This window comes from Schistocerca americana, chromosome 1, assembly GCF_021461395.2.
Source record: "Schistocerca americana isolate TAMUIC-IGC-003095 chromosome 1, iqSchAmer2.1, whole genome shotgun sequence".
Classification (NCBI taxonomy): Eukaryota; Metazoa; Arthropoda; class Insecta; order Orthoptera; family Acrididae; genus Schistocerca; species Schistocerca americana.
This window is the reverse complement of record NC_060119.1, coordinates 515,949,232-515,972,776: the sequence shown is the minus strand read 5'-3', so window position 1 is coordinate 515,972,776 and position 23,545 is coordinate 515,949,232. Positions and strand designations below refer to the sequence as shown.

Sequence of the window (23,545 nt, the reverse complement as noted above, 5' to 3'; positions counted from 1 at the left end):
GTAACTAACAAACAACAGACAATAATAATGTCAAAAAATTGTAGTTGCGTGCTTATAAGAGAAGCTAGAAGTGGTGGCCATGGGCATCTAGACATCACTCATTTCTGCAGGTACGATATTGTTAATTTCTCTAGTAATGTTCCATCTAAGATCATGTATTGTGCAAGGATTGTCAGCTTCCAATTTGTTTTTTTTTTTGTGCCTCATAAATAAAAATCACACAATTTTAAATCTTGGGGCCTTGGGGGCCAGAGAACTCTAGTGACACATCTGTCTTCAGGGAACACATTGGTGATGTGGGACACACTTTGGTTGGATGTGTGAGCAGTTGCTCAATCTTGCTGGAATACTACATACAACTCCTCTGCATCTGTTAACTGAGCATTGAAGCAGTCAAAGATCTCTAGATATCTGGTATTGTTTAAGATGTAATTAACAATTATGGGGCCGATAATGTGCATGCTGGACAACACACACCAAACACCTATTCCTGCGACCAAGATCTGCAATTATGGGAATTTACATAATCTGACCAATAAAACCACATCTCATCTGAAATGAAGTAAAGCAAGGGGTCCAAGTAACTGTTAACAATTGATGTTAACAGCCAGTTACAATAATGAACTCTTTCTTCCTGATCCTCAAATTTCAACTCCTGCACCACACTCACACGATAGGCTTTTAATTTCATATCTTTTAGTACACAACTGCATGATGTATAAGATACATCACAATCTGCTTCAATAACTTCCTTAAGGACTTCTTGTAATGTTATGTAAATTCCACCTGTGGTTTCAGGGGTCCTCACTGTCTGTAGCCTGTTCCTCTGCACATTCTAAACAAATCCTACAGCCCTCCATTTCTTGTACAAATCTTTAATAGGGCTGGCTGTGGGGAGTTTTCTACCAAGATACTTCGCTCAAAACCTTTCTTTAAATTCCTTGATGGAGCCTGTTTTCATGTAACACCTAACAATATCAATTTGCTGTTCTAATGCAAACTGCCCCATTTCTGTAACAACTCAACAACACGAGTTTCTCACACTGGCTGAAGCTTGTACACACAGATCCACTCAACTTTTCAATAAAATGCAGTGTAGCCAATTTCCGAGATAGTGCTGCCTCTTCAGAAGCAATTCTATTAGAGGCGATTGATTGGTACATGAGCCGTACTGGTTTTATGGGGGACACACTGTATCTTGAATAAGAAAACCAGATAAAGTCCACCAGAATAAACTGAAACAAACTACAATGATAGATATTTTGGTGAAGAAATATGTACTATTGACATGTTCTTGAACAGTAAAACTTAAGACCCAAAGATTTAAAATTAAAGGAGGGTACAATTAATAAAGTTACTTATTCATGTTTTATAACATATGCTTAAAAAGCAATTTCCCACTGTTCACAATTTCCCATAATTCACACCACTTTTTAAAGTTCCTTTTACAGTGTAAAATCAGGGTTTTGTTGGAGTAAGACAAGCCAATGAAAAATTTGTTGCAAGAGTTCTAGAAATGTTTAATGCACTTGTAAATGGAAACTATTGTTGTAAGTCCTTTTTGAAACACATGTATAAAGATGTGACAAGATGGTCAAGGGTAGTCTGAGCAGCGACAGACAACAGTTGCAAAATGTTAGGGAACCCCTCAGATGTCCAGTAACACACAGTTCTGTAACAACTAAGCCACAATCTTTCTGTAACACACAGCTGATTTTGGCATTTCCTATTTGATTTATTAGAACATTATAATTAACAGCCACATTTTTTGTCATGAAAAGGAGTCATACTTACAGAGAGAGAAATATCTGATGGATTCTTGCTCAAAAATAAGTGATAAAATGTAACAACGAACAAGGTGTCTATTTCTACGCAAAAAAATACAGTATTAAATCTGATGTTTCTACTGACTGCCCCAAGAGAGGGATGCAGGTGAAAAAGGACATTACCTAATCCCTGCTGAAAATGGTTCAAATGGCTCTGAACACTATGGGACTTAACATCTGAGGTCATCAGTTCCCTAGAACTACTTAAACCTAACTAACCTAAGGACATCACACACATCCATGCCCGAGGCTGGATTCGAACCTGCGGCCATAGCAATTGAGCGGTTCGGGACTGAAGCGCCTAGAACCACTCTTCCACAGCGGCCGGCTAATCCCTGCTGAATTGTTTTAAAAATAGAGAACAGTTAATCTTCAAGCACTGTATAGAGTGCAAGGCAAAGAAATACTAGAAAATGTGGGCCAGAAGATGTAATTTTCCCAAAACAATTCAATCATTCATTGGCCACAGCTCCTAACAGTAAGAGTTAATTAACTCCATACATAACAGATATGGAAATATTCAAGGCTACTGCTTGCCCCGACATGTTCACATACGGCAGAACATAATTAAGTGCCACATTTATGTAAAACAGAACTACCTACCTTATGGTTACATCCTTCAAAAAACCATAGGGGTTAAGTTACACCCTAATACAAGGAATTTCTACCTCATGGCTTTCTTCAACCCAAAGGTTGAGTTGAACACCACAATGCTTTTTTGGAAACAATCCTCATTTTTGGTTAATACAAAAAGCTAACTTATCACTTTACAGCATGTTAAGTTCATTCATCCCCAACAACAACACAGTATGAAAAACTGCAAACATTTCAGGAAAAAGTCCTCAAACTGACTGTCTTGTGTAAGACTCACATATCTAACTTTCTAAATTCATGTTTTGCTGCACTTAATATCCTTCCAATCTATGAAATTAACTGTAGTTATAATCAGCAAATCCTCTCACTCTTATTACAGTAACAGCAAGTGGTCCTAATATACATATATGGTAAACTGAAATACCTAAAAACCAATATTTTTCAGTAATAAGCTGCATAACTGATTCTATTATCTCTATCCTAAGCAGGAATTTTGGTGCCACATTTAAGAAACTAGAATTTACAATTTTGTATACAGTTAGAGAGGAAATTGTTACTATCAGTTGATCAGGAAAATAAAATGTAGACTTTATAAAATGTGGAAAATTTTAGATGAAAAAAGTATTTACTTGACAAAATTTATTTAGTATATGATACACCTTAATATAAGATTCAACAATCAAAAGTAAAATCAAAGTATGATTGATCAAAGCTTTGAATGCGGACATAACCATCCTCTCCGCCTGTACTGAAACTTCTCCCATCAGGGTGAAATGCAACGCTATTGATAGGACCGAAATGACCTTTCACACGTGCAAATTCCTCTTCAAATATAAGATGGAAGAATCTAGATTCAAATTTTCCAGATCTTGTTGATGTGGTTGTTACATCCATTGCTTCCTGACCACCACCAAGCACAACCTGGAATATCGTTTCACAATTATAATGTAACAAAGACATATCAACAAATAAAAGAAGAAATAATCTTAAAGGTTTCTTTACATATAAGACAAAAAATATATTGAACACTAAGCAGAACCTACCATATACTTTCAAAAGAAGAGCTTTTCGAAAAATGACTTTAAACTCATGACACATTTGAACACACCACCCTATAGCTTTGTAGCTTCATTGGCAAGAGGCTAAAAATTTGAATATTTCAGGCTCCATATACAATCAAATGAAGTTGATCGAACATGAGTTACCCAGAAAGTTAAAGGAGCCAGCAGAGGGAAAAATTATAGCAATAACACCTTTACTGACTGGTAACCTTCATGCCAGCTTGTATCTTACACACTAGACCGGTTCTTGCCCTCTATGTACCAATATCTTAGAATTTACTCTTAATATAGTGAGGTTATTAGCTGAGGAATCAACATTGAAGTGTTAAATATGGAAATTGACTTACATGGTGCTTTATAGGTGAAATTGCAGCACTATTGCAAGGTCGATCTGTTTTGTAGCACTTCAGACACATCAGTGTATCCGTATCAAATAATTTTGAAGTGTGGTCCTTTGATGCAGTTATAAACATTGTTCCATCCTTGCTCAACTGCATATCATTAATTGACCTAGTGTGGTCAGAGACAGAGGCCCTTTCTTTGCAGGACTGGGGAAAAAAAATCAGTGCTAGTACACTTACATTTTATAACAGAAAAAATAAACACTTCACTAATCATTTCACTTTGAACCAAGGAGAATTCTTGATATGCACTCTAATGTGTGTACAAACATTGTTACACTGAATATAAATAGCTCACAAACCCACTTATTACATGACAGATCCCAACTGCATTACAACAACTGCCACCAAAACCATACCCTTTAATAAATTCATGCTTTCACCATGTGCGTGCGGCTTTTAGTGAGTAACGCTCTTTGAAAACTAGTTTCAGCAGGAAATATTTTCAAACCTACATAAAAATACATTATAATAAAAATGTCTTGGTGGGATATGTTAACATGTAATGCATTATATTCAAGTTAACAGTTGCCTTGGCCAAGAAAATTAACATCAGACCCTTCTGTACTGCTGTCACACATTCTCCACATTACATAACACACAGATCTGTCACAATAATTGGATAGATAAGAAATCTACTCACCAAACGGCAGCAGGAGAGAACACTTACAAAAAAAGAATTTACATATGCAAGCTATCAGAGACAGTGGCTCCTCCCTCTGGCAGAAGGGCTGAAGGGGAAGAAAGAGGTGTGAAAGAAAAGGACTGCAGAGGTTTAAGAAAAGGGATAGTGTTCGGAAAAGTCACCCTGGGTCATGTGAGACTTACCGGATGGCTGGTATACACCCTACACCCTCTGCCTATGCCCAGCAACAAACACTATTCTGTTGCAGAGCATGCTCTACAACATGATAGTTGTGGGCTCGGTGCCTGTTTCAACACATGCACTTTCCGGATCCTTGCCCCAGACACCAGTTTCTCCAAACTCCGCAGGTAGAAACTAGCGCTACAACATGTCCTTGGTTCTCACCACCCTCCTGGCATCTGGCTTTAATTTATATTAATTTCTTCCTGATCAGCATTTGTTTCTTCACAGTAACTACTCCTTTCTTCACTCCATTTTAGTTTTTTTACATCTTTCACTTCCTGGACTATTCATTTTTGCCATCTCCCTCCTAACTCTTATGTACAACACACTTACATTTTCCCTCTCATTCCTCAAGCATGATGTTTTTGCAGTAATCTGTCTTGCATATCACCCTGTCTTCCACCTTTAAGCTCTCAGGTTTTCAAATCTCATTCAGTGCAGACCCCAACAACCAGTCTTTTCTTTTCATTCCGTCCAGTAAGTCTGCCCTGATCCAGGGTTTTTGGGTGACTTTTTCAAACTCTGCTCCTTTTCCTAAACCTCTCCAGTCCTTTTCATTCATCCCTCTTCCTTCCTCTTCAGCCCTTGTACCAGAAGGAGCCACTGGCTATGAAAGCTTGCACTCAAACCATTTTTTATATGTGTGTTCTCCTGCCGCCACTTGGTGAGTAGATTTTTTTATCTAGCCAATTACCTTATACTGTCAAAAATTTATTATTTTTGTTGTTAGATCTGTCACAATAGTATGACATGCACCAATAGATCTAATATCTGCAAATGGGGATTCTACTGTCCACATGACAGCAGAAGACCCATTTGCAAATGTTAGACTTATTAATGTATGTTGTATAACTGTGACAGGCCTGTGTTGCATGATATGGAGAACATCTGACATAAAAAAGAAGAAGGTTTAAACATTAATTTTCTTGACGAAGACAACTGTAAACTGGCAATGGGTGTAGGTCTTTGTATTAGCATGATATTTTTATTATAATATACTTCTATGTAAACCTGAAAATGGTGCTCCCTACTGAAACTTGTTTTCAGTGAGGCATTATTCACTGAAAGCATATGTTTGAACTGTTGACAACATTAAAAAAAAAAAATACATAAAAAATTATATATATGATTGAGTAATCACTTCATTTACAACCTGCAGCAAAATAGGCATGCTAAAGACGACAATGAGTGATCAGTTCTGTTATAAAACATATCACAATCTACACAATTTTAAATCAGTACTTTCACTGCAATGAAACTCAGAAAACAAAAGAAGCATTAAAATACATTCACATTATAAAAATAAAAAAGTACTAAATCAGCCCAACATTTTTTTTCGAACTGAAAAAACTTTAATGAAGGCAAACACAAAAGTAGTAAAGAATCTGGAGTTTTTCGAATTTGATGACCTCAAATGCAAGGGTAGAAATTTAAGTACTTTAGACGGTATTCAGGAAATACAGTAAAACAGCTTAGGGGGTACTAACAAAGTCTGATTACAGATCTTTTTTATACCTTAATCTAAAATAACTTTGGGCTACCTCACCAATCAAGCTACTGAGTTACTCCATCCTCCCTAAAGAACAGTAATATTACCTGCACTTGGTTGGTTCTTCTATTCAAGTATAGACCACTGGTATAGAATGAGTAGTTAAGGAGAAACATCTTTAATCTACTTTTGAAAAGACTTCTGCCTTCTCATTTTATTTCCATTGGTAGATTATCTAAAAGTTTTACAGCTGTATATTTCACCCCTTTCTGTGCCAATGTTAGATTGATTCATTACAGGGTAATACAAAACTTTTCCCTCTAGTGTTGTATTGTTGAATATCTCTGTCACTGTCAAACTCAGGTCGTACATAAATTTCGCAAGCTAGGCTGTGGTTAGTATTTCCAGCTGCTTAAAGAGATACTTGCAAGAAGTACGAGTATCAGGTACACACACTTCTCTAATTACTTTCTTCTGCGCTATACATACATTTTGCCTAATCTCATATGGCATCAGTGAATGAAAATGTGCAAAATACGTTAAGTTACTTTTATATCACCAAATTCGGCAATTATTCTTACGGTATAAGTCACTTAACCTAAATATTTTACAAGTCAACTGTACAGTTTCCAGTTTAAGCTTTAATCAATATGTGCGCCTAAGCCATTAGAATTTTTCTGCCTTGTTTATTACTTCTTGTTGGTATATTACTTTAATAGGAGTTGGGAAATTTCTGACAGTATGAAACTGGATGAGCTGCGATTTTTCAATGTTTAAAAGTAGCCCAATTGTGTGAAATCATTAACTTTTAAAAATTCATTTACTATTCTCTCTGTTGTATCTTAGCTCGGCTCCACAACAATATTTATCATCAGTAAACAGGCCTAATTCTGCCTCCTGATTAAAATACAATGGCCAATAATTAAGATAAAGTAAAATGGTAAAGAGCCCATGATTGGTCCTTGAGGGGCTTCCTCTATAATTTCTCCCCATTCATCCTACTTAGCCGGAATACCAAGTGACTTTATTCTTCACAACAACTCATCCAGAACAGCGGCAGCATATACGACAGTTGGAACTTTAATAGTGGAAACTATTTATTTACAGCTCGTACAAAATAGATACATATTTCAAAGTTTTACTGACCTTCAAAGTAGTCACCAGCATTGTGTATAACCCATTGCCAGCGATGTGGAAGTCATAGGATAGTCTTAGCAGTGCTAGCTGTGTTGACAGTTCGAGTGGTGCGGTCTATTGCCCGATGAATTTTTAACATTTCTGAAATGAATGCCATGGAGTGTTTCCTTCAGTTTGGAAATCGAGCTGAACTTACAAGGGCTTAAGTTAGGGGAGTGCAGTAGGTGGTGTAGCACTTAGCAGCCCAATCAGTCAAACAAATCAGTAACAGCTTCCACTGTATGTGCTTGAGCATTGTCCTGCAAAATGATGGTCAGGTCCTGCAGAAAGTGTCATCACTTCTGTCTCTATGCTGTTCATTTTCGGAACACAACCTACGACCAGCTTAGAGACAGAAGTGATGACACTTTCTGCAGAATCTGACCATCATTTTGCAGGACGATGCTCAAGCACGTACAGTGCAAGCTGTTACCGATTTGTTTGACTGACGGGGCTGCTAAGTGCTATACCACCTACTGCACTCCCCTGACTTAAGCCCTCGTGAGTTCAGTTCGCTTTCTAAACTGAAGGAAATACTTCACGGCATTCGCTTCAGAGCTGCTACAAATTCGTCAGACAATACAGTGCTGCTCGAACTGTCAACACAACTGGCACTGCTAAGAGTATCCTATAGCTTCTACATCACTGGCAACAGGTTATACACAATGCTGGTGACTACTTTGAAGGTCAGTAAAACTTTGAAGTATGTATCTATTTTGTATTAGCTGTAAATAAATAGTTTCCACTATTAAAGTTCCAACCCTCGTATATGAAATGCATGTAACTAAGGACACAAAATATGTGCTTAGCAGGACACAGTTTTGGCTTATATTTGAGCTTTTGACTTCTAATTCTATAAGTATAAAAAACTATAAAATTCCAACTGCTGTGAGGTCTTCTCCTTGGGTGAACTGGAGCAGATCCAATTCATTTACACCTTGAGCTGTGATTGAGAAATTTCAGTACAGTGAATGTATAGCCCTACAGATCAGAAATATCCCACAGTTTTTAAAACTGAGAGCAGAATCTCCGCTTTGGACTTAACTGAAGTTGAAAATACCATAGAATTTGGCAGTTTCTAATAATACTTTAAAACTCTGTCCATCTACACATTCAATCAACCTCTAACAGATGCAAATTTAGCACTCGCTCACAATGAGAAATGCATTACAAACTGAACCATTTATGTAATTGCTACAATCAATTTGTTAACACTTAAAACATATCCTTGAGGAACAACCTCATACCTGTCTTGACAACTAGAATTTTTTAGGACAAAGTAACATACACACCACAGATCTGCAGAGCGAGGACTGTCATGAATAATTTAACGCAAATCCAGTGTTTGACAGAATATAAAGTGTGTATCAAAAAATAGTAACTATTGTTTTATTTGAGATATGTGTGTGAAAAATGTACTGTTGCAAAGAGTGAACACTCAAGTCTTACATGGTTTAAGTGCTGGCATTTTAAACCAAAGGGTTACTGAACAATGGATTGGTCGCACTGAAACAAATGATTCAGCCCTACATTACAGGTCAACGCACCCGACTAAGTGATTATTTCTTGTGGGGGTTTATAAAAGACTATATATGTACCTCCATTACCAACAACAATGAGTGAACTGAGACACATTAATACTTACAGCAAATAGCAAAACTCTATCGCATTTAATTCTTATGCATTACTGAAAGTCTTTTCAAATGGCCCTCTTCTTAGAACTAACAAGGGAACCTCCCCATCGCACCCCCCTCAGATTTAATTATAAATCGGCACAGTGGATAGGCCTTGAAAAACTAAACACAGATCAGTCGAGAAAACAGGAAGAAGTTGTGTGGAACTATGAAAAAAATAAGCAAAATATACAAACTGAGTAGTCCATGCATAAGATAGGCAACATCAAGGAGAGTACAAGCTGAGGAGCGCTGTGGTCCCGTGGTTAGCGTGAGCACCTGTGGAACGAGAGGTCCTGGGTTCAAGTCTTCCCTCGAGTGAAAAGTTTACTGTCTTTATTTTCGCAAAGTTATGATCTGTCCGTTCGTTCATTGACGTCTCTGTTCACTGTAATAAGTTTAGTGTCTGTGTTTTGCGACCGCACCGCAAAACCGTGCGATTAGTAGACGAAAGGACGCGCCTCTCCAATGGGAACCGAAAACATTTGATCGCATGGTCATAGGTCAACCGATTCCTCCACAGGAAAACACGTCTGATATATTCTATACGACACTAGTGACGGCATGTGCGTCACATGACAGGAAAATGTTGTCGACCCACATAACTTGTACACTTGGCGAATGGGTAAAAAGACTCTTCTACCTTTCGATGTTTGTTTAGGTGTAGCATCCCCATACTAGGGCGCAGTTACCTCGCATCGGACGGTCTGACGGACAGATAATTATTGTCCGAAAATAAAAAATTAAACTTTTCACTCGAGGGAAGACTCGAACCAAGAACCTCTTGTTCTGCAGCTGCTCACGCTAACCACGGGACCACAGTGCCCCTCAGCTCACATTATCCTTGATGTTGCCTATCTTATGCATGGACTACTCAGTTTGTATATTTTTCTTATTTTTTTCATAGTTCCACACAACTTCTTCCTGTTTTCTCGACTGATCTGTGTTCAGTTTTTCAAGGCCTATCCACTGTGCCAACTTATAATTAAATCTGAGGGGGGGGGTGTGATGGGGAGATTCCCTTGTAAGTAATTTATCTGATCAATTCTGCATAGCAGCATTTCATATGCCACAGACTTCATCAAACAGAAATAAAAAATAAACTCACTCTCAAGTCCCACAAGCGAAGAACTCCATCTTCATGCCCTGTTATTACAGTCTCATCTAGTATTCCCCAAACTGCTGACGTCACTCTTGGTCCAGTAACAGGTAACTTCAATATGGGTTCCTGCTGGCCTGATTTGTAAATTAAGTCATTTTATGATTTTGATACATAAAGATTGACAAGCAAATAATTTAAAATCACAATCAGTTTGAATGATGTGTAAAATGTTTCAACATTTTTCGAAGTTTAGTAGAAAGATGTGAAACTAAATCCACATATTTCACATTAAGTTAAACTATGCAACTTACATTATTACACATTGTACATAAGAAACTTTCAAGTTGCCATATCTTTGAATAAATAATAGCTTACCAATTGAATTGTCAGCATTTCTCACATCTATAACATGTATTTCACAGTTAAATCCATAGTGTTTATCTGTTGAGTACACTGCCATTGTAGCACTGTAACTAAAGGCACAGGTTCGAACAGAGGAATTGGCAGGGACTGTTCCAATATTAACACCTGAAAATAAAATTAAAAATTTATTGGATGCTCGAACTGCTGCAAATAAGTCAGGGGGGACTTGTTCCTTGGCAGAAAATCATTGTGGTGGTGATGGTGGTGCGAACTGGAGCTCCTCTAAAAATCAGAGAATGATCAGTGATAAGAATGAGCAAGGAGAAATTCACAAAAGAAGAATCAGGCAAGTAATCTAATTGGTGATACCTGGCAAGAAGAGCTGCCTTGAGAGCAGGGTCACAAATCTCTACTCTTTTCAGGAAGATATGATTCATCATAAAATATATGCATATTACTGAAGGAAGAAGTGTGACACTTAAATAGCTACATGCCACTCTTGCAGCAGTGGATCTGTTTCAAAGTAGTAAGTCGTCCTTCCTAAAAGTAATGAAAAAGTTGCGATTTCATCATATTTGTGGCAACAAGTTATTAACGGAACGCCAAGACATTACAGGCTGGCAGTGCTGTTTTCTCAAGGAATTAGTAGGTACACATTTTGGTATCATTTGGCTTGACGAAACATGGGTGGATGCAGAACACAGCTTAGGAAAAGTTTACTTTTTCACATTCATACAGGATGAATAGCTATTGGCTGGAAAAACGGTCTTGTATCTCAGGAGAAAGAAAATGCAACCCTGTTTAATACAAGAAATTAAAAAAGATTAAGAAATATACAACATACCAACTGAAGAAGCAACAGAACAATATATTTTTGGAAGGAAAGTGTTAACTTTAGGATTCCACAGCAGGAGCAGTAAGCGGAAAGGTGTGGAGTGGTCTCTGTTACATGTTCTGCAGATAATTTGAATAATTCTCTTCTTCAAATATTGTGGAATAAGGCAGCATACATGACATGTATATGTGCCTACTGCTAACATTAATACACATTAAATTTTTTTAGTCATAATCATACAACTACATTTAAAAACTAAGTGCTTTTTTATCTCTCCCAGGAAAGCTGCTGTCTCATCATCAATATTATAAGCTGGTGTGTATTCCTATCGCTAACTTAATATTTGATCATATTACAAGCTAGTGTTTATTCCTATCGCTAACTTAATATTTGATCATAAATGCATTAGAGGCCACATACACTCTGCACACACTTTGAATCTCTAAGAGAATTAAAAAAAAAAAAAAAAAGGAAAAGAAAGAAAACTGGGTGGTACTTAGCCTTACAGTGTGAAATATTTAGTACAACTGGCAGGCAATGCACACGTGCTCTCCTAGCTTTTGAAAACATAGGTTTCTTTCTCAGAGAAGAGAGCAGCGTAAGTTGTGGAAAGTTGAAAAGAGAGTAGGTCTGTTGTGGGCACCTTGGAGTCTGAGTGACCCTGCTACTCACCTCAGAGGTTTTGAGTGGCACTTAAGAGAAACAAAGACTGCTTGATATTATTTAGCGGCTGGTTGAAGCCTTCTCAGACAGACGAAACACACAAACTTATATAACACACAGAATCGGTCCTGAGGAGTTCCAAAAATTAGAACTCTAGTGAATGAAAATTATATATAAAAACAAAGATGAGGTGACTTACCGAACGAAAGCGCTGGCAGGTCGATAGACACACAAACACAAACATACACACAAAATTCAAGCTTTCGCAACAAACTGTTGCCTCATCAGGAAAGAGGGAAGGAGAGGGGAAGACGAAAGGAAGTGGGTTTTAAGGGAGAGGGTAAGGAGCCATTCCAATCCCGGGAGCGGAAAGACTTACCTTAGGGGGAAAAAAGGACAGGTATACACTCGCACACACGCACATATCCATCCACACATACAGACACAAGCAGACATATATGTATCCTCAGTATTATTTCTAATGGCCATTTTGTAATAATGCTGTAGTTCATCAATCATTTTGCCTGTCAGCCTGCCTCTTATGGTTTTACCATCAGAAAGTTTCTTGTCCCTCCAACTTTGTTTCAACTTTCTCAACCTGGTGCCATCCTCTTCTGGACATGACCAACACATTACAGTTCTGTGATAACCTACACACCATAAGGCTGAGCAGCTACTACACTGTTATATGCTTTTGAGTCTCCATCGCCTACAAGCACATTCCTCTTTTGTTCACAGATCGACTAAAAATTTCAATAGCTGCAGAGGCCTCCATACCACCACTTGTTCTGTCATAATTTCTGTCACAGATATGCCCTTGTTCATTCCCTGATTTACACTTATAACAATGTTTGGTTAAAATCTGTAAATATATTACCCTTCCAGTATCCACACTGTTCACCATAGCAAGAGAATTCTTAGAACTGTAGCATCACTTCTGCCAAGTGCCAGCAAAAGCTACAGGTATGTCAGTCATACCATTATTTTACGAAATGACACCTATCGTCACACAAATCTTTGAAATTTTAGGCAGTGGAAGTTTACCTAGATATATTCACATTTCCAAAATGTAACTGTTGCAGGTCAACTACTTTTTCACTTATGATAAAAAGAAGTTGTATAGATTCAGGAATTCATAGACGAGCTCCTTTATAATTTAAAAATGCAGTAGTTCCTAGAGTTTTTGCAGTGGAAGCTTGATTCTTTTTTTTTTTTTTTAGGTGAAGAGGAAAGTTTTTATTTTTATAGCCATGCTTCCTGTACTGAATATCCATCTAAGAAAAAATTGTAAATAATTTCTTTTAAACAAAAACCATGCAAGGATATAATTTTTTTAAGGTATTGCCCCCTCATAGATACTTTTGAAAAATTTACAATATTATTTAAAATATTCCACATGTCACAAAAATGAATCAGTTTGTAGAAATAATCGGAAGTGTGGAAAACAATGTTATTGTAAAAGAAATATTGAAGTTGCTAATTAATGACTACCATGTCACCACTAAATTGCAGAAGTTGGCTACACTGGATTTCTTTAGGAACACATCATATCTGAGACCACTGTTTTATTGCCACTACTAATTAAAAGTTAAATTGTTGCAGTTCGTAACTATTCATTACAAAACAAAAAGAAGTCCCCTAATATTACAATAATAATATGAAATACTTTTGTAACGAAACAATGGGATAGAATGATTTTTCATTATTTAATTACTTTTTAGGTTAAACCAATCATCTTTTGAATTCTTTATGACAAATATTGGTTATATGACTGAAGCAGTATGGAAAGTACAAGTGGACAGTGTTTTCTTGGACAGTATCTGCAAGATATATATGGTAACGCCCTGACTTGTGTGAATGAACTGACCAGTGAAGAACAAGAACTTTTATTATGGCGAAGCAACAGTCATTCATACTGTGATTTAAGTGTTTCATATGTGTGTGTTAAACTCAAGTACCTGCGCAGAGTCTCTCTGCATACGAAAATTTGCTGTAATCCCCTCAAGTGTCACAAACGATCTTTTTCATCTGGACTGCGTGTAATTAGTTTAGAAAAGGCAAATACATTCAAAATGACAGGCTTTAGCATTATTCCTAGGGAGAAAATGTGCCCAACCTGTATCAAACTTATTAATGAAAAACAAGCAAGTGATGACTCATCACCAGACTATATAAATGACAGTAATGCGAAGGTGCAGACTCCTGAAAAATCTGGGCTCAATACTAGCTTAGGAGTATCTCCTGCAAAGCTGCATTCAGTTGCTTGGCATAGTTGGCATACAGCAGCCAAACCAAAATTGTAATCAGCAGCTGGGGCTCTGAAAACTAAAATTTCACATACATATCAAGATGAGTTGGCTGATGATACAAGCACTGTCCCTGACAGTGATTTAACACAACTGGAAGAAAAGGCAAAACAACATGAACAACTCACGAACAAAATCAAACAGAAAATTGAATATGCAAATAATAGTGAAAAAATTTAGGTACTTACTCTTGTGCCGCCAACTTGGTCTCGACAGAAAGTCAGTTCCAAATTTCAGGTTTCTGAATATTTGGTGCGACAATCAAGAGCTCTTTTAATGGAGAAGGGTATTTCATTGATGGCTGAGCAGAAAAGAGGAAAGACATTGCCACATGATACAGTGCAAAAAGTAAAGAGTTTCTATTTGGACGATGAAAACACACGAATAATGCCTGGGAAAAATGGCAAAGTGAGCACCAGCAAAATACCTAATAACAAAAGTGTCTTGCTTTAAGTAATTTAACTGAACTGTATTCTCTCTATAAAAAAAAGTACCCTGAAGAGAGAGGAGGATTCTCAAAATTTGCTTCTCTTTGACCAAAACCGTATACTTGCAGGATCATCAGGAACACATACCGTATGTGTGTGCATTTACACCAAAACGTTAAATTGCTTCTAAATTCCATTTCTATTAAAGAAACATACCAAGATCTAATTAAAATAATAACATGTGATACAAACAACCAAGCCTGTATGCTTCGTCTGTGTGAAAAATGCCCCACCGGTTCATTGCTTCAAACCCACTTAGAAAATGAAATAGAAAATTATGATCCTGATGAGATGATTCAGTACAGTCAATGGGCATCAACTGATAGAATGACTAACTGTTCAAATCACTTCTCCATCAGAATTCTGTGACACCCTTATTAAGAAAATTGAAAACTTACTCCTCACTCTTGTTTCTCAATCACATATTATCTGAAAATGAAGAAGGAAACACTTGACGAAGGATCAGTGTTAATTTTAATGGATTTCAGTGAAACTCTCAATTTTGTTGTTAAAGATGGAACAATGGCAGCTGCACTCTTCACACTGCCCATATATATTACAAAAAGGACAAACAGTTGCATGCAAAAAGAATTTGTATTGTTTCTGACTATCTACAACATGATATTGCCTTGGTGTAAGAGACTCAGAAGACTCTATTGAATTTCCAGAAATTCATCTTGCGTATGTTTAATATTTCACTGATGGTTGTGCTGCACAATATAAAAACTGTAATAATTTCAGAAATATCTGCTACCATGAACATGACTGCAACATAAAGTGCAGCTGGTCCTTTTTTACTACCAGCAATGGCAAATCTCCCTGTGATGGTATTGGTGGCCACTATTAAAAGACTTGTCACAAAAGCAACTTTGCAAAGAGTTTATAAAGTTAAAAAACTTACAGCTTCACAGGTATTTGAATTATGTCGCAAGAACCTGCAAGGCATTTCAGTTCTCTTTGTTTCAAAAGATGAAATGGTACAAGTCAGACATTACCTTTCCCAGCGCTTCATAGGGTGCAAAAACAATTCGTGGAACATGATCTATGCATCACATTGTATCAGTATCACCAACCAAGATTGGAGCAAAAAGGCAAAGCTGTGATACAGATTTTACTATCGTACATGATTTCTCAGAACCACTTCCGCCACTAATTCCAGAATACAATGTGCAACCCAACTGCTATGCTGCATGTGCTATGACTCTTCTTGGTATTTGGGAATTGTTGAGAAGGTGAATCGGGAAGAAGGAGATGTTACAGTAAGGTTCATGCATCCTCATGGACCATCCCAGTCCTATTGGCCTGATAATGATGTTTCTTTCTCTCATATTCTGTCTGAAGTTGATATCATCACAGCAACAGGTCATATTTATTCTCTGAACAAAGAGTCCTCAAAGTTGGTGGAAGAAAAGTTGTTCTCACACAAAAAATATTATCTAAGCATCAAAGTGTCTCGTCCTATGTGTAGTTCTGAATCAACTTGAATGAAGATTGAAGCACCAACATTTTGTGCAGTGTTGACAATATTGACTTTTGACAAAATGCTTAAATATTATAAACAAAATGCTATATATTTTTTACACTGAGTTAATTTGGTTATGACAGAGGTAAGAAAGTGTTCATATGTCATGTAACATACAAGTTGCCCTATTTTATAATGTGTAATTTTATTTCATCTATTGTCATTTTTGTGCAATTTGGATATTGTTATGTGTACTTATGTTGTTAATGTCTATTGGGTAGTAATTGTATTTCTCTCCGTGTGTGTGTGTGTGTGTGTGTGTGTGCGTGCATTTTTTGTGACGAAACCTTATTGTTTGTAGACAACTTTCTAATTTTTTCAGTTTTCCAGAGGGGAGGCAATTGTCCAAAATATTTTTCTAATTTAACAATAAAAGTAAGTAAAATTTACAAATATTTAATTGGACAATTCTAACATGTTTTCAGTAACTGCATGTCTGAAAGGATATTCAGAGAAAAAACTGTCAGCATACCATTTTTTGTTTAAAAACTGCAGCCAATTTTCAAATTTTTACAGTCTGCTTTGAAGTAACACACTGCATCAAACTTTCCGCAATTGCTACCAACAGAATGTACATAAAGCAATAAAAAATGGCAAAAGTTCATGATATGAGATACAAAGGCAGTACACAAAATCTCAGTTCACAACTAGATAATGGGTGTCATAGCCTGAATGACTTGACATGGAATAACCCACAGAACATTTATTTTTCAAAGTTTTAATGATTTTCCTTATTTCACAAGAGGTTGTTAGATGAAAATTGATCTGACTAGGATTTCTCAAAACAGACTCTTTCATGTACCACATGGCTTTTTCTTTCGAACTATTCTAATCAATTTCTTCACTTACAGTTAAGACATGGTTGTTAAATATGAGGGCGAGTCAAATGAAGACATATAACACTTTGCTCAGTGATGTACAGTTACACCGTAAAAAGCACAGACAAATTAGAAGTTTTCAACCATGGAATTTGGTAATTTTAGACCATGCAATTCAATATGGGCACAGCATAGCCACTTGAGAATATATATGATATGAAAGTTAATGTAAGGAAAACAAAACAAGAGGAAATGGAATCTGAAAATAATGAAGAATGGGACAACATAACATTTTATGAACGAACAGAATATATAAGCCCAATTTGGAACTAAACTCTACATGTATCTGACTAAATTTAAGATTACTTTTTTTTCACTTCAAGTTCTGTAGGACCAAATTGAGGAGCAAATCTCCAATATCATGGAACATGTCAGTACATGAAATTACAACATAAAAGTAATAACAGATGAAAATAAAATGTTTGTGAACCCGAAAAAAGTAACTTAATAAATTTAAGGAAACGCAATCAACAATACAACAAGAATCAGTTTAATTTTTCAAGGAACTTCTCAACAGAATAGGAGTTACCCATGAGGAAATTCTTCAGTTTTGATTTGAAAGTGCACGGATTACTGCTAAAATTTTTGAATTCAAGTGGTATCTTATTGAAAATGGATGCAGCAGTATACTGCACAAAAATATCCTTTTAGAATGGGAAGAGTTACACCAAAATATAATACTAAAAATTACAGCGTTAAATCTTTGAACAAGATCCTGAAAGGGGGCTTTCCACAACAGTTTACTATATCTGAACACCTAGAAATTTGAACTGTTCAGTTTCACTAATCATATGCCCATTCTGTGAGATTAAAACGTCAGGTTTTGTTGAATTGTGTGTTAGAAACTGTAAAAACTGAGTCTTATTGTGATTTAGTGTTAGTTTATTTTCAACAAGCCATGAACTGCACTATTTGAAATCAAGCCAATGTTGCACACAACATCCCTTGCCACCATCATCATCATCAGCAAAAAGAAATATTTTAAGAGTTACTTGTAATACAAGAAGGTATATCATTTATATAAATAAGGAACATGAGTGGCCCCAACTGATCCCTGTGGCACCCCCCACTTGACCGTAGCCCACTCAGACTCCACATCATAGCCACATCGTGAATAATGACCTTTTGCTGTCTGTTGCTACAGTAAGAGGTGAACCAATTGTGAGCTACTCCCTTTATTCCATTATGGTCCAACTTCTGGAGCAATATTTTGTAATCAATACAATCAAACTCCTTAGGTAAATCAAAAAATATGCCTATCGTTCGAAACCTTTTGTTTAACCCATTCAGTACCTCACAAAGAAAAGAGAATATAGCATTTTTAGTTCTTAAATGAGATCTAAAGGCAAACTGTACATGCAATACAAAATGATCAATTATCTTTACATACACAGCCTTTTCAATAACTTTAGCAAACACTGATGGCATAGAAATAGGTCTAAAATTATCAACATTATCCCTTTCTTCCTTTTTATAAAGTGGCTTTACTGCCCAGTACTTTAACAGTCCAGGAAACTGATCATTCCTAAAGGAAAAAATACAAATATGGCTAAATACAGGGCTAACATGTGCAGCACAGTACTTTAATATTCTGCTAGGCACTCCATCATAACCATGAGAGTCCTTAGTCTTCAGTCATTTAATTATTGGCTCAATCTCCCCCTTGTTTGTATCACATAGGAGTATTTCAGACATCAATCAGAGGAGTATTTCAGACATCAGTCTTGGAAAGGCATTTGCCAAGAAAGTTATATGATTCCCTGAAGAAACTAAATTTTTATTTAATTCACCAGCAATGCTCTGAAAATGATTGTTAAATACTGTACATATATCTGATTCATCAGTAACAGAAATATTTTTACTACGAACTGACGTTATATCGTCGACCTTGTGCTGCTGACCAGACACTTCCTTCGCAACTAACCAAATGGTTTTAATTTTATCATGTGAATTAGCTATTCTATTTGCATACCACATACTCTTTGCCTTCATAACAACAATTTTCAGCACCTTACAGTACTGTTTTTAATGGGCTACTATAGCTTAATTGTGACTACTTCTAACATTTTGATATAATTCCCACTTTGTTCTACATAACGTACTTGCCCCACTTGTTAGCCACTTGTGCCGCCTACTACTGCTAGTACCCTGTTTAGGAAGTTGTAATCGAAAGCAACTCTCAAAGAGCATGAGAAATGTTTTAAGGAAAGCAGTATTTATAATCTGTGTTGTCGGCAGTATAAACACCCTGCCACTCTTGTTCCTTGAAAAGGTTTAAAAACACTATTGCTGTTGGATTAACTTTCCTATATAGTTTGTGCATCATGATCTGAAAGGCCATTCACCCTTTTACTAACAGAATGCCCATCTAGTAATGAAGAATGAATAAAAATACTGTCTATCGCTGTGTTACTCTTCCCCTGCAAACTAGATGGAAAAAACACAGTCTGCATCAGATCATATGAATTTAGGAGATCTACCAACATCCTTTATCTTGCACAATCATATACAAAATTAATATTGAAGTCACCACATATAGCTAATTTCTAGTACTTCCTACAAAGTGAATCAAGAACCCTCTCAAGCTTGAGCAGAAATGCTCTGAAGTCAAGAGCGTCTGATCCCACCCATCGGCTTTGACCCATGACGTAAGGCTGTTGTGGTGTGTGACGCCACGACGGCGGGGAATTTAGTTCGTGAGAGTGGTGTGTTTGTAGGTGTCGCTTTGATGTGATCGGTGGTGCTCTCTGGTGGTGTGTTAGGTGATATTTTTGGTTTAGTTTGCGAGTGTGGCGTCGTGTGTGAATTTTGGTAAATTGCTTTTTTTATGTCTTTGGTAGGTATGGATATGACTGACAGGGTCAACAGTTTTCGGTTGTCAGCTATGATGGGGGACAGTGCATTGTCTCTAATAAAATTTCCTCAACTATTCGGACTTTTGGATGAAGTCGTGAAGTGTTCAGTATGTTGTGAAGAAATGAGGCTTACTTAAAGTTCCGGCGTCTCAGACCACGTACAGCTGTATGTGGAGATGTCGTAAGGATAAGAGGTCAAGGGAAGTGTTCGATCCCAATGTGTGGCTGTGAATGTTGGTACTGATATCGGGAGATGTTTTTGAGCTATGTAGGTCAAGGGAAGGGTTAGGTCCTAATTTATGGGATCGGGAGCTGCTGTTGAGCTATATAGGTCAAGGGAAGTGTCCGATTCCAGATGATATTGTGTTTAGTGGTATTTGGGGAGATTTGTAATGTCAGTTTTTTTCGTCGTTTTGTGTGGTTTTGTATGGGGGTGGGTATCTAAATTTGTTTATATTTAGTTTGTCCCCACCCAAAAACCCCCTATTTCCCACGCTTGTCCCGTTAGTGTCATTAGGCTTTTTGTGGAAGGTGTGTGTGTTTGTTTTTCCATGTATTTTCGTTGTCATAATGTGTATGTAATAACTTTATATGTGCCATATTGGAATCGTTGTTTATGGTCATTTCTGCAATAATTGTGATGTCATGGGTCAAAGCAGACGGGCAGGATCGGACGCTTCCGTATTTCCAGTGACCTAATATAAACAACAACAAATACAAGTTTAGTTTCATTAAATTTAACTGCCCCTGCAGAACATTCAAGTATCTGTTCAGTGCAGTGCCATGATACATCTATGGACTCAAATGGAATACTGGTTTTTACATACACACCCACTCCCCTATTCCAAAAGGAACTCCTTGAAAAACAGCCAGCTAATCTGTATCCTGGTAAAAGAAGCCTCTGAATTGTCAAATTATTTAAGTGGTGCTCCGACATAGGCATACCAATATTTTCGTATGTACCTATATGCTTCAACAAGGATGCACCCACTGGCATGATGTATTTGCATATTTCTGCATGCATTTTTTTCATATTTTAGTTCTTTTTAAGAAACAAGGAAGCAGTTATAATTTGCCTTCTTCATTCCTTCCACATACCTGAATTCTCTTCTGGACAATAGGATTTAAAGAACACTGTGAATGAATGATAACCCCACTAGCGCTCAAACTTCTGCTGCCAGCTGCTGTACAGAAGACTTGCACAGAAAATCAGAGCAGCATGGATGATGGTGAAACATACTAACATAGATGATATGCCTAATGCACTGTAAATAAAATAATTTCCCCTGTGTTTGAGATACTAACATTCCAGTGGACCATAAGTAACATGTTTACACATTAGTGGGGAATGTCAACAGAACAAAATGAATGACACACAAAAATTACAACAAGAGAAATAACATAAAAGGGCAAAGGCAAGAGAAATGAAATAAAATGGTAAATAAAACAGTCTATGAATTCTAAAATACTAGGGATATGACAAAAGAGAAGCGTATGTTGGCAGCAATAGGCCAACATCTAATAGGCAGTATGTCAACAAGTGGACACGGAAGGCTTGACAATTTTGTAATGAGAACTGTAGTCTGCAATAAGCAGGGAATTGCAAAAATCCATATAGACTCCTCAGGCATTCAACGATCCCAAGAAGATTAGCATCATAAACTTGTCGGAAGTGAAATACAATGAATTAAAGAGTGACGAGAGAACAAATCCAATAGCAAAGGCATTTAAAATGAGTACGTTATTTCATGGCTTCATCCTGACGATAACTACTTACCTGTTTCACAGTCCCATAGTTTAACTGTATTGTCAGCAGCCCCCGACATAAAACGTGTGGTATCCCAGTTGACATCTATCGTCCATACTGCTCCCGAGTGACCATTGAAAGTGCCGAGCCGTTCTCCATTCACAGAATACCAAACGTTCGGTTCTTGGCCCTTAGATGCTGAGAACAGTAGATCCCCTTCCCTGTTATACTTAATTTGTGTGATGGGACGATCATGTCCGTGGAGCAATAAGGGTTTCTGAAATAGGTTCATAATAAAACGTGTTAAATATCCAAACACAAAGTCCACATTTGCAACAATCAAAGGTAAATCAGCTCTTACAGGTGAATAACAATAATAATAATAATAAATACACTACCATATCTACAAGCCTTGCGAATACAAGTGTCTCGTACCCAATACCCACATGCAGCAGAAACTGTCAAATACTCTAATCGTAAAGATATTTCATTACAAAGATCGTATTTAGGAACGTGGAGCAGTTTAGTCTGTGGAGTGTCTCGCGCCAGTAAAACGCCTGGCTGCCCTGACGTTTCGGACCGGAAATTGAAGTCACATGACCATACCCGCACGGCTTCAGAGACCACCTGTATGCGCCTGTTTAACCATTTTGAAAGTAGCTGTTGAGATGTGTGCGACGCTTGTCTACTCCCATATCGCTTGCTTATCATCATTCCGTCTGCTTTCTTTGTTATTTTTTGGATTCGTTTCTGTTGTTCAATATTTGCTCTTGGACTTTCCTTTTTTTAAATATTTAGTTGATGCTATCAAAGAGATGAATACAGGAAGCGGGTTCAAAGTCATGTGGTCTGTAATAGTTAAGTTACTCAGAGATGAAGAGGCTCGCTCATGATAGAGCAAAGTGGAGAGCTGATTCAAACTAGTCTTCAGACTGAAGATAACAGCAACTACAACAACAACAATGTTACGGTGATGATTGTCCTTGTTTAAACAGTCTGCCCCTAACGTTAGTTTTAATAAACGAGTCTCCTTAATGTAGATACCCGGTAAATGCAGAGAACTTGAGCTCTTAAGCAGGGTCTTCACAGGGGTTTCTAGGCTAGGTAGGTTTCTCTATGATTCTAATGGCCTTTTTTTATATTCTGAAATTCGCTTAATTGCTGCCAAATTATCTCAGAATATGACACCATATTTAAGGTGGGAAAGACAGTAGGGATAGTAGGTACTCTGAATTGTTTTTTCACTAGACATCCAAATTTTAAATCACATTGAAGGTGAAGCTATTTACGTATTTCATCACAAACGCAGTGATGGAGTTAATAAATATGCTTAATCAGACAGCTAGTCACACAACTAAATCTCAAATTGGGATAGTAGGCACACACACAGCGCGTATATAGCAAGCTATTAAAAGTGATTTCATCGTTCACAAATTAGCAACCATTGTATGAAAAACACTTACTTACTTACTACACTTTCTTCTGTTAACATTTTTGTCTTTGTATTAGTCTTTGTGGAAAATATACTTTACACTAATCGTATTTCTGTGGCAAAGGAAAACAGCATAAAGCTTTCAAAGGAATACTGAATATGTGATTGAAACATATACACCACCCTTCTAGTGATTTACAGCAATAATTGTATTACTATTGTATGCTAAAAATGTCTTATTCCGAAAGCAAACAAAATTTGGGTGA

At 36.9% G+C, this 23,545-nt stretch overlaps 1 protein-coding gene across 1 annotated transcript; it reads right to left on the bottom strand.

Annotated features, from left to right (window-relative positions):
- Window positions 1–3,044: 3,044 nt before the first annotated feature.
- On the bottom strand, window positions 3,045–22,398 carry LOC124624530 (eukaryotic translation initiation factor 3 subunit I). The gene is made up of 6 exons (XM_047149112.1): window positions 22,246–22,398; window positions 21,878–22,124; window positions 10,566–10,718; window positions 10,197–10,324; window positions 3,829–4,029; window positions 3,045–3,341 (listed from the first exon to the last, which is right to left on the bottom strand). The coding sequence occupies exons 1-6, from the start codon at window positions 22,246–22,248 to the stop codon at window positions 3,093–3,095; spliced, it is 981 nt and encodes a 326-aa protein (XP_047005068.1). The 5' UTR covers window positions 22,249–22,398; the 3' UTR covers window positions 3,045–3,092.
- Window positions 22,399–23,545: the final 1,147 nt, after the last annotated feature.

Coding starts and splice junctions, on each gene's coding strand:
- LOC124624530 (XM_047149112.1), bottom strand. Junction 10,719..21,877: donor ACTATGGGACTGTGAAACAG/GTAAGTAGTTAT, acceptor TTTTATTTTCAG/GTGTTAATATTGGAACAGTC. Junction 4,030..10,196: donor TTCGCTTGTGGGACTTGAGA/GTGAGTTTATTT, acceptor TTTTTTCCCCAG/TCCTGCAAAGAAAGGGCCTC.